This window comes from Natator depressus, chromosome 27 (genome assembly GCF_965152275.1).
Source record: "Natator depressus isolate rNatDep1 chromosome 27, rNatDep2.hap1, whole genome shotgun sequence".
Taxonomy (NCBI): Eukaryota; Metazoa; Chordata; order Testudines; family Cheloniidae; genus Natator; species Natator depressus.
This window is the reverse complement of record NC_134260.1, coordinates 7,829,056-7,840,204: the sequence shown is the minus strand read 5'-3', so window position 1 is coordinate 7,840,204 and position 11,149 is coordinate 7,829,056. Positions and strand designations below refer to the sequence as shown.

At 44.7% G+C, this 11,149-nt stretch overlaps 1 protein-coding gene across 2 annotated transcripts in view; it reads right to left on the bottom strand.

The window, feature by feature from the left end:
* Positions 1 to 11,149, bottom strand: part of DDX42 (DEAD-box helicase 42) — a 34,187-nt gene continuing 23,038 nt past the window's right edge. For both annotated transcript variants that reach the window (XM_074941031.1, XM_074941032.1), the window contains 5 exons: positions 8,913 to 9,189; positions 7,085 to 7,311; positions 5,280 to 5,390; positions 3,041 to 3,142; positions 1 to 1,941 (listed from right to left, as the gene is read on the bottom strand). In XM_074941031.1, the coding sequence (XP_074797132.1) occupies positions 1,231 to 1,941; positions 3,041 to 3,142; positions 5,280 to 5,390; positions 7,085 to 7,311; positions 8,913 to 9,189 (1,428 nt within the window). In that variant the 3' untranslated portion in view covers positions 1 to 1,230. The remainder of the gene's footprint in view (positions 1,942 to 3,040; positions 3,143 to 5,279; positions 5,391 to 7,084; positions 7,312 to 8,912; positions 9,190 to 11,149) is intronic.

Here is an 11,149-nt window from a genome sequence, read left to right as displayed (position 1 = left end):
CAATGTCACAAAAACCTGACAGTTTCCGATACTTCTCTTTGTAGAAACAAGATCGAGATGAGAACAGAACTGTTTCAGCAAAAAGGGTTTTTTTCCTACCATTATGGCAAAAAAAAAGAAAAAAAGAAAAAAAAAAAAGAAAAAAGAAAGGAAAAAACCCAGGGAATACACACAACAGCAGTTAAGAGTTAAAATCAGTCAAGCGAGATTTTACATTTTTACTACATGTCTCCGATATTGGGCGATTTTTGAGCCATCCCACTTTACTGCTTACTATGTTCTTCCTAAAGGCTTATCAGCAGCAGGTCCCTGGATTTAAGAATGAGTTCCCCTCCCCTGTGGTTAGTCTTGTCTCATAAGGGGACACTGGACCATGATTAAAGTGGCATATATCAAAGGGCTTCCCTTTTCTCTGAGAAAGCATTTAGCCCTCTCACAGTGAGCAAACAGCCACAGCAGAGATACACACTCGCTATGCAGGCTTCCACCAAGATGAAGGTTGTTACATAAGAGGGGTTCTTTAAAAAAATAAAAGCCAGCTAGTGCAAAGGCAACAGAGAATTTGCTACAAACTGGCTAGGGATTCTGTCCTACATTACACGTAGAATTATGGTAAATTGGACCAGACAAAAATCCCTTAAACTGCTTGATGAAATAAACCTTTTATATCTGGCCATTAGCGACACATGGATACATTCTTAATTGGGAGGGGGTGTGATTTTGAGACCAAATTCTGTGGGGGCTTGAAGAGAATATGGGGGAGGAATAGATTGGAGACCTTGGTATCACGCAACTCATTGAAAGATTATGCTTAAACAGGTGGGTCCTGAGCATCTCTAGATGGACTGGCTTTTAACATCTACATTGATTAAAGAAAACAGACTACCTTAAACTTTTCTGGACGACAGTTTCTTAATGTTCTCAGTGTGTGGAACAAATGGCCTCTTTCCTCCTAACGAGATCTGTTTTTAAATCCAGCAGAAAGTCACTTGAGTGGACGAATATTTAAATGCAGAACCCAGGAGCTTTATCAAAATGATTTCTCCCTGACAGAAGCATTGTGTTTACATGTCATTAGAGTGAAGCTGTCTGCAGATGTACCAACTCCGACTCATATGGGAAGTTTCCTTCCCGTCTCCCCACTCCTCAATAACCAGTTATCAAAACCCAAGATCTTCCTTAAAAAGACATCACTGCCTGCATGGATCCCAGGTTACGATGCATCAGCTTTTAACTGTCCCATCGGCTCTTCTTGCGCTTTGGGGGCTCGGGGACAGCAAAACCATCCGTCTTGCTGTCCCGGTTGCTGCCATCTTTCTTGTTCTCATTGATCCTGCTCTCGTTGTTTCTACCCTCGTTGTTCCTACCGTCACCATTATTGCGGCCATCACCATTATTGCGGCCATCACCATGTCGGCTACTGTTGCTTCCACCACTAGAATGGCGGCTTTCACCGTGGCGGTGGCTGTCCCCATGGCGGTTGTCTCCCTGGCGGTAGCCATCGCTGTGGCGACCACCACCATCTCCATGGCGCTGACTGTCACCATGGCGACCACTACCATCTCCATGGCGCGCAGGACTGTCATTATGGCGGTTGCTTCTGTTGTCACTGTATCGTTCTCTACCGCCGCCTCCACCACCCCCACCGCCGTTGCCGCCTTCTCTGCTGTTGATGCTGGCACTTGTGCTGTTGTATCCCTGAATTCCCATCCCTGGATAGGCAGGCACACTGCTCAGGTTCCCAGCACTGGTAAAGCCTGGGATTCCCTTTACTGCGGCAGCGGCAATCGGACTGTCAGGACTTGCAGCATTCTGCTGTGCTGAATTTGTTGGTACTGAATTCAAGCTCCCAGCGCTGGTCCATCCACTGGCCCCAGCAGCAGAGCTACCAGTCTTCTGGTTGTTTAAGCTGGCAGCAACAAAGTGGCTCTTGTATTGTGACTGCAGGAAATAGAAAAGAGTGTTAGCCAATACACAGCACCAGGGGAACTCGCGAACCAACGCGCACATAGCTCTGGCCTGAACTCTGGGGAGCTCCCATGTGAAAGGGGTTCCTCTAAGAAGCCGGTCTTTGAGAGAGAACATTAGTTCTGTGCTTCTGAACAAGAGTGAATTAAGTACACACCTGCTGGCAGTACATACAAATATATGTTGAGCTAAAGAAGGGGACTCTATTATGGAGTTTGTTTGTACACCCTGTCGCGAAGGGACTGTCTATCTCATTAACTCTTAAAACTCCCAGTACAACACTGGTGCCAAGCAATCTACACAGAAGACAGGAAAGAAAGGAGACTCCTTTAATGATGCAGGACATGTCTGATACTGGGGAACAGAGCCCAGATGGAGAATGGAAAGCAAGGGCCATCCTGTAATGCAGCTGCACTGGTCAGATGACTACCAGCAAACAGGAGATGCATGGCAAAGTTGCTTTGTATAATGTGCCATTCAGAATCCTGAATTAACTCTTCTACTCAGGACTGCAACAGGACGCCAGAGTGTTCCCAAGAACTTAGTTACATGTGGACGATACGCCAAAGACTCCAATTCCCTGACAGCAATCAAACTGCGGGATTGTGCTATTGAGGAATAGTTCCTGAAGGGATGCGAAGAGCACCCACACCACAGAACAAAATGCAAGGAATGGAAGTTTTCACTACACAAGCAATATTAATAAGCTGCAAGAGGAACTGAATTGTAAAAGCATATTTTAAAGTTTCCAGAACAGGTTGCTGGTGAAGTCTCTCAATCCATGATAGCTTCACAGTTTTACTGCACAGGGAAACTAGAGCCAAGAAGTGGTGTGAATAGCACAGGACATGTATTCTATTTGTATGACGGCCAGCGTAGCCACTCAGAATTAAAAACAGAGAAAGGTATGATTTTCAGGTGTTAAAATACCCAACTCATACTGAAGCCAACAGGGTCTCTGCCCCTCCAGAAAACTAAGCCCATAGCTTTGTCTCTGATCAGAAGTAAAAAGTCCAGTGTTTACTTCATGAGCTCTTCTTTTGACCTAGGGAACACGAGTGATCAAACAAACCTGAAACGCTGCTTTCATTGCAGACAATCTGTCTCCCATTGCCCCAGTGGATGGCTTGTACGCCTCATAGTTACTCATCACATTGCTGCTGCTCCCACGGTCCTGAGGAGAAAGCAAAGGGGAAACTGAACTGATCTCTCTAAACTACACACTTTTCACCTCGTCCTACCTCCAAACTCAGGGACTGGATGCTACTCTGCTGTACTAGAGTGCCTTTCCCCTGAAGATCGCAAAGCCTCACAACAGCCCTGAGACTGTATGCAGTGTAGTTGTAGTCGTCTTGGTGCCAGTATATTAGAAAGACAGGGGTGGGGTGGGGTCATACCTTCTATTGGACCAACTTCTGCTCTCTCACCAACAGAAGATGCTCCAATAAAAGATATTACCTCACCCACGTTGTCTCCCTAACAGCCGTGAGAGGCAGGGTCATTCCCACTTTACTGATGGGGAAATAGCCAAGATTAGAACTCAGGAGTCTGGTCCCCTGCTCTAACCTCTAAGCAACATTACCACCAGATGCAGCTGTCCATAAAGAAAGAAGAGTTAATAGCGGGAAGGGAAAGAAAAGAAAATTTATATCTGAAGGTGCACCCTTAATTCAGGTAAACAGGCATTTGTGGGATATTCTCATTTCCACATCTGGAGAAGTGAGCAGGAATCCAGAACAGAAGAGTCCCCTTAAAACCGGTCCCTGCCTGTCACATGGACCCTGTCTACAAGCCTATATAAGAACCTAAGAATGGCCATACTGGTTCACACCAGAGGTCCATCTAGCCCAGTATCCTGTCTTCTGACAGTGGCCAGTGCCAAAGACGGAATGAACAGAACAGGTCATCATCAAGTGATCCATCCCGTCACCCATTCCCAGCTTCTGGCAAACAGAGGCTAGGGACACCATCCCTGCCCATCCTGGCTAATAGCCATTGATGGACCTATCCTCCATGAATTTATCTAGCTCTTTTTTGAACCCTGTTATAGTCTTGGCCTTCACAACATCCTCTGGCAAGGAGTTCCACAGGTTGACTGTGCGTTGTGTGAAGAAATACTTCCTTTTGTTTGTTTTAAGCCTGCTGCCTATAATTTCATTTTGTGACCCCTACTTCTTGTGTTATGAAGAGTAAATAACACTTCCTTATTTACTTTCTCCACACCCGTCATGATTTTATAGACCTCCATCATATCCCCCTTTAGTCGTCTCTTTTCCAAGCTGAAAAGTCCCAGTCTTTTTAACTGTTCTTCACATGGAAGCCGTTCCATACCCCTAATCACTTTTGTTGCCCTTTTCTGAACCTTTTCCAATTCCAATAGATCTTTTTTCAGATGGGGCGACCACATCTGCACACAGTATTCAAGATGTGGGCATACTATGGATTTATATAGAGGCAATATGATATACTCTGTTTTCTTATCTATCCCTTTCTTGATGATTCCCAACATTCTGTTTGCTTTTTTGACTGCTGCTGCTCATTGAGTGGACGTTTTCAGAGAACTATCCACAATGACTCCAAGATCTCTTTCTTGAGTGGTCACAGCTAATTTAGACCCCATCGTTTTATATGTATAGTTGGGCTTATGTATGCCTGAGCAACAGCTGCAGCTGAACCAGGGCTGAATATGATTTAGCTGGAAGAGCAGACGAAAACAAAAATCTGTAGTAGCTAAGGTTAAATGCTGACCTGGCCTTGATCCTGGTTATTGTACTGGTGCTGCACATGGTACATCATCAATACTTTTCAAGCTAAACTGTGCTCTGTGCCGGCTCAGCAACAAGTAGTTTTTCTAGCACAGACAGGGCTCTAATGACTCTTCCCAGCCAGTCTAACTGAATTCCATACATTTTTTGGTGTCAGGAACCAACCTGTGCAGAGCTTCTTGGCTCAACTACATCCTGTTATCGTGGCGCAGTCACCACTCCCAGGACCAGTTAGGATGTACAGGTTTTGTGCTGAATGTCGATTTCAGGAAAAGGCAAGTCGAATAAGAATCGCATCCCTCTCAGACCTACTCTGTGGCTCTAAACAAAGTCACCAAGGCTAGCACAAGGAGTTTTCTATGATCCGTTTAAATCTCAAAGATTCTGAACTGTGCAACAGTCTGAAACCAGATAAGCTGAATCCTGTGTAGAGGCCCTGTGGCGTTACGCTCCAATGTTAGCCTGGATTTTCATGATAAGAGATGCTAATTTTAAGTTTAATGTTTTCAGGGCTCTGAAATTAGCCCCCTAAAGTTCTCTACTTACAGAGCCATCTGAACCCAGGCCAGGCCGCTCGCGGTACCCTAAGCCACCACCGCCGATGTTCAGCTTCTTGCCTTTCCCTCCCTTGAAACGGGATTTCCGGAACCAGGCATTCTGTACGAAACAAAGACAACTCCTTGAAATGCAAAAAAAACAGCTCAGTAATGCAAGTGTGGGAAGAGAAAGGTTTAGTTTGATCGTTTTGAAAGAAAAACAGAGATGTTTTATTTCTTGCCCCAAAACAGACCTTGTCACAAGCTGATGGGATAGGGGAAACAGCGGTACTGAAACTAAACTGCAGATGGAGTCATGCCATGTTTGTGACTGGATGCTTCCTCTATGTTATGCATCTTGTGAGCACTGGTTTTGTTTATTAAACGCTTATGCCATGTTCGCGGTTTGTTTTTTCTCCTGTAAAAATTCAGGAACAAAGACATTCTCTAATGACCTTCATCATGGGAGGTCTATGGCCTTCCACACGTCACTGTTGGGATCCACTGATCCCATCAATTCACCCCAGCAACAGGCTAAGCAGAAACTACGGTCCCGAAGGCAAAAAGATGCTGCCACAGTTACTTGGAACATTCTGAGTTTGCAAAGTTTTACGTCTACACACAAGCACCGTCCCAGGGTTTTATGAGCATTGGTTGCACCTGCCAAATGCCTGGCTTGGTTTGCTCAGGTCTGGTGGAATCAGTGAGGTAAAATTTTCAAAAGTGCCTAAGCGATTTAAGAGCCTAAGTCCCATTTTCAAAAGTGATCCCAGGAACCTAAGCCTCATTGAAAGTCAGTGGACTTACTCAGCCTACTCCAGTGGTCCACAAACTGTTGGGGGGGGTGGAGGGGGCAGGCAGGGGGAGCATAGAGGAACATCCAGTGGGGCATGGCAGGACCCAGGCCAGCCCCCATGAGGGAGTGGGAAGGGAGCATCACCCGGCCCCGCTCTGCCCCCAGCCCTGCTCCCAGCCCCTGGCTGCAGCTATGGTTCTGCTCTTGGCCCCTACTCCCAGCTGCGACTTGGCTCCTGGCCCCCACTCTTTGCCACTCCCGGACACTGCCTTCAGCCTGGCCACAACTCCGCTCTGGAACTGGGGAAGGGTGGGGCAGGGGCGCCAAGAGAAAAAGATTGGTGACCACTGCCCTACTCTAAGTCACACTGGAAATTGGGCCTTTCAGACATTTCCAAAATATTTACCCATACAATGTCTAACCTATGTAGAGATGAAGCCATGAGAATACTAACTCCATCCCCAAATCTCCTGCTCCCCAGCTGATGTGCTGGGCAGTATGGGAAAAGTACTTAAGGAATCCCAGAATGTGATGGTACAACCCTGACTATCAAGCATGCTTCCTGTGGAAATGCCAGAATAGCTTGGACAGACAGTGTTGCTGAGCAGATATCAGGAACAGGTAAGAACTATTTCACAGAGCAGATGTCTCAGCAATGGCTGCCTTGCACAACTCTCAATTAAGCCACATTTTCTAGGTCCCTGCCATAAAGACAGAAAGTGTGTGAGGATTTGATCGTAATAAGCCTCTTTAAACCCATGCAGTGCTCAGCTGGAATCAGCAGGTCCTGGCTTCCTTGGCACTGTCAGTCTTTTTAGGCCTCACAAACCCCGGAAAGGTGGACAAGTATGATGTTTACATTTTACAGTAGGGAAACTGAAACATAGTGAGACAAAAGATAATAGAGCAAGTTTGTGATGCAGCTAGGACTATATTCCTGAACTCATCTCCCCCTTGCCCAGCTCTACCCACTGAATGACGATGCTCCCCCTAGCCGAGAGATATGTTTTTGTTTGTACCTGCATTGCAAGGTCCAAGAGTTCTTTTGAAACATGCTGATTGGCTCCTTCCATATTTCTGACAAGATCACCAGCAAAATTACTATCCTTGGGAGTCAGTAAAGTGTAAGCTATTCCCTTCTCTCCAGCCCTGCCCGTACGTCCAATTCTGTGCGTGTGGGTGTCTATGTCACGGGCCACATCGTAATTGACCACGGTCTTAATGGAAGGAATATCCAGACCACGAGCTGTAACATAGAGCAACATGACGATCAGCTTGATTATCTTGAATTAACACGAAGAAATCCCATCCAGATGGACCTGGGCCACTTTACACAGCTCAAACAAGAGCGCTTTGCACTAGACAACAACCCATTTAAGCCAACCCTGTTATAGCTGAAACCACTGGTTAGCTGAAGTTTAATGACAGCCACTCGGACAACACTACACATCAGGTTAACAGGATCATGGACATTAGAGATGGAAGAGACCCATTCAGTCAAGTATGTCCCCTATAAGGGTGGGGAAGAGTGCCTTACTAGAGAATACAGCAGATAAAACAACACGTTGTTTTAGTCAAAAGTCCAGGATCTAAAAACTGTTTTCCTGAAAGTTTCTGATGTCGGTTTCCCCACTCCTAGAAGACTATTTAATGTCCCAACTGATTTTAAGCTACCAGACAGTCAATACTTCATAAGGGAGTAGTTAACCTTTTCTAAGAGCAGCTGGCAAGCAGATCCGTAGTCTAGTATTGCTAGAACTGAAAATAAGACACCTCTCCTAGTACAGCATTCTTCTGAAAAAACATCTGACTATTGTTCCTAAGGCTACAGAAGCAAACCCTGCTACCTTTTGTTTACTTCCATTTCTATGCACGGAAAAGTAACATCATCAGCAATGCACATAACTGCAAGGTGCTGTGCTTCCCTCAGTGAAGACTCTGTGTGTGTGTGTGTGCGCGTGTGTGAGAGAGAGAGAGTTAGTATTAATACTTTGCACTTCTCTACCCCTTTCATTGGACTTTCTCAGAGAGCTCACAATCCCGTGACGTGGGTAGTAGCCATTTTATAGATGCAGAAACTGAGGCACAGAAAGGCAAAGTGACTTGCTCAAGGTCACATAAGCTAGTAGATCAGAACCCAAAGCTTGCTGACCTCAGCTTAGTCCAAACTCCCTCTTTAGCTACATCCTGAAACAGAGCAATAGGGAAAGCCTAACAGGTAGCACACATGGATTTGTATGTAGAGGTGGTTGGAATATTTTTGCCTAAATGAAATTTCAATGAAGCCAAAATGTTTGGGGGATTAGGGTACTGGTCTGGGATGCAGGAGATGTGAGAGACCCAGGTTCAAGTCCTAGCTCAGCCTGATTTGAAGTGATCTGGGATGAAAATCTCTGCTCTGAATTAGGCAGAACAGGGACTTGAATCTGTCTCTCTCATCCCAAGCCAGTGGCCTAACCTCTGGCCTATAACTTGACACCCTTTCCCGCCCCCCGCAACACAATTCCTTTTTAAGAAAACACTCCAAAGGTTTTGTTTTCATTAAATGGGGAACAAAAAACAAAAGCTGCTGCAAAAACAGAATGCTAGTACTCTGGTTAACTTGTTTTTCATGTGATCATATTAAAATGTCCATCTTGTGTAAGATACTAGGTGATAGGCTGGAAAAAAAGTCTTTTGTTTAGCTGCAGTATAGTCAGTCAGCTGCCATGCAAGTTTCCCTCATGTTGCTCTCACCAGGGTCAACTGTGCACATGGCAGCATTTAGTTTCTATGCTGATTCACTAGCCTCTCTGTTGAGGCTGCCAGCTTGTATATATTAACTCTAATGAGAAACGTGTTCCCTACCTGCCACATCAGTAGCAACCAGAATTGGGATCCCCTTTTTCTTAAAGTCTGAAATGACTTTATTCCTTTCGCTCTGGTCCATGTCACCATGAAGCAGCCCTAGGTTATGATCCTCCTGCTTAAGATTATTGGCCAGCTCCTCTGCATTTGCTTTCTTGGTGACAAAGAGAAGAACACTCCCAGAAGAAGTGAACTCCACCAGGTGCCTGGTCAGCCAGTTCCACTTGCTAGGACCAGAGGGGAGAATCTCCACAATTTGTGTAACATCTTCATTTGCCTATTGGAAGGAAAGAGAAGACAACAGTTATAACCTAGAGTGGTAAAGGATGGCACAACAAGTACAAGGCAGACACTGAATGCAGCACAGGGATTCAAATCAGAAGTGTAGAGGCGAGGGGGAGGAGTAGGATGAAATGGGGTGAAGTTCCCCTTTTGAAGAAGTTTCAATTTCAGTTTGTATTTATTCCCTTGCCTTGTCTCTGAATACACTGACCCAATGGGGCACAGAAGGCTGGGACTGGCTGAACCATCAGTGTGGGAGAGGCAAAGCGCAGACCTTGCCAGGATGCTTCTAATGATCTACAGCACCACATTTACCATTTAAAACAGACAAATTAAGCAAGACAAGGATCAGAGAGCAAGGGAATAATCAGGCCTAAGGACATGAAGAGAGGGGCACTCATCAGAAAAATCACTGGTGCAGGATCTGAGGAAGAAGGTTCCTCTAGGAGTTATGACATTTCACCTGAACCAGGGTAAATCATGGTGTTGGTGGGGTTCACTGTACAAACTCTATATTGAACCAATAGGAGTGTGGGACATAGCACCATTTGGGGTGTGTGTGCGTGTGCGCGCGCTCTGATACAAATTGTCCCAAGGAGGAGGATGTTTTCAAAACAGTCATAATTTTGCCCAAAGAAACCAGAATATCTGCATTGCCCTGCAGCAACAGAAGGGGCACTGTCTGGCTGAGCTAGCAAAGAGGTTCCTTTTCTCAAAGGCAGAATGCTTGACCAGGAAGCTGAAAACCAAAGGGCTTTAATCAGCCATTAATTTTCTTTATTAATAAAACATAAGGCAGGATGTGTTGCCTTAGAAGGCATGTGTACAGATTTCCGTAGGGAAGGATTCTCTTTTAAATGTCCTGCTGTACAGTTAGATCTCAGCAATTTGCATATATTACTTGCAAAATTTCTTCAAAGCAGATGTATGCCTGTCACCTGTTTGCACAATTAGCTGACACGTAGCTGTTATGCTGTTGCCAAGCGAGTAAGTAGCCAAAATCCCCACATAAACCAGCTGGAAGCTGTTATATTACTAGTTTCATGAGGAGCCTTACAATTGTAAAACTTGTGCATAGGTTTAATTGATCCTTTACATTTTCAGGGCAAAACACAGGAATTCATCCATATGAGTCTCATAGTAACAGAAACTGAAATGCCAAACTGCCATGCACTGTGCTGAAAATGTACTTGTGTTGTGTTGCCAGGATTAGACATATACTAACTTAAAAGAAAGAAAAAAAAAAGACTTTTATTAGAACAAAATGTAACGAAGTTTTAAGTTAAAAAAAAAAAAGGGGTCTAGATCTTTTCTAGCTCAGTAACAAGGCTAGTAACCTGTTAATCTCCAGGCAATCAGAGGCTACACCAGGAACTAAGGGCCTGAGCCATTGAAGGTAATGGCAGAATTATCAACTTTGATGGAAGCAGTACTGAACCCTAAGACAGTATTGGGATACAGCCACAAAGACCAAATACTATCATTTATTTATTACTTGTATTATGTTTTCATTAAACGCCTGTATCTAAACCTTAGGCACCTAGATCTATGATGGTGAATACAATCAATGGCCAAACTGGGAAAGACTTTAACTTAGCAATTTATGAGTTATTTTTTCTCTAGAGCAATTTTCTTAGTATCAGTGTTGCTCCAGGCATTAATAAAAGCTCCTATCACAGTAAGGATGCTTAGTTCTACAGAGAATTACTACAGATAATTCTTTTCCAGGAGTCTGGCTGGTGGCTCTTGCCCACATGCTCAGAATCTAACTCCACCATATTTGAAATCAGGAAGGAATTTTCCCCCAGGTCAGACTGGCAGAGATCCTGGGTTTTTTTTGCCTTCCTCTGGAGCATGAGTCACTTACTGGTTTGAACTGGAGTAAATGGCTGTAACCTGAAGTCTTTAGATCAAGATTTGAGGACTTCAATAACTGAGCCAGAGGTTATGGGTCT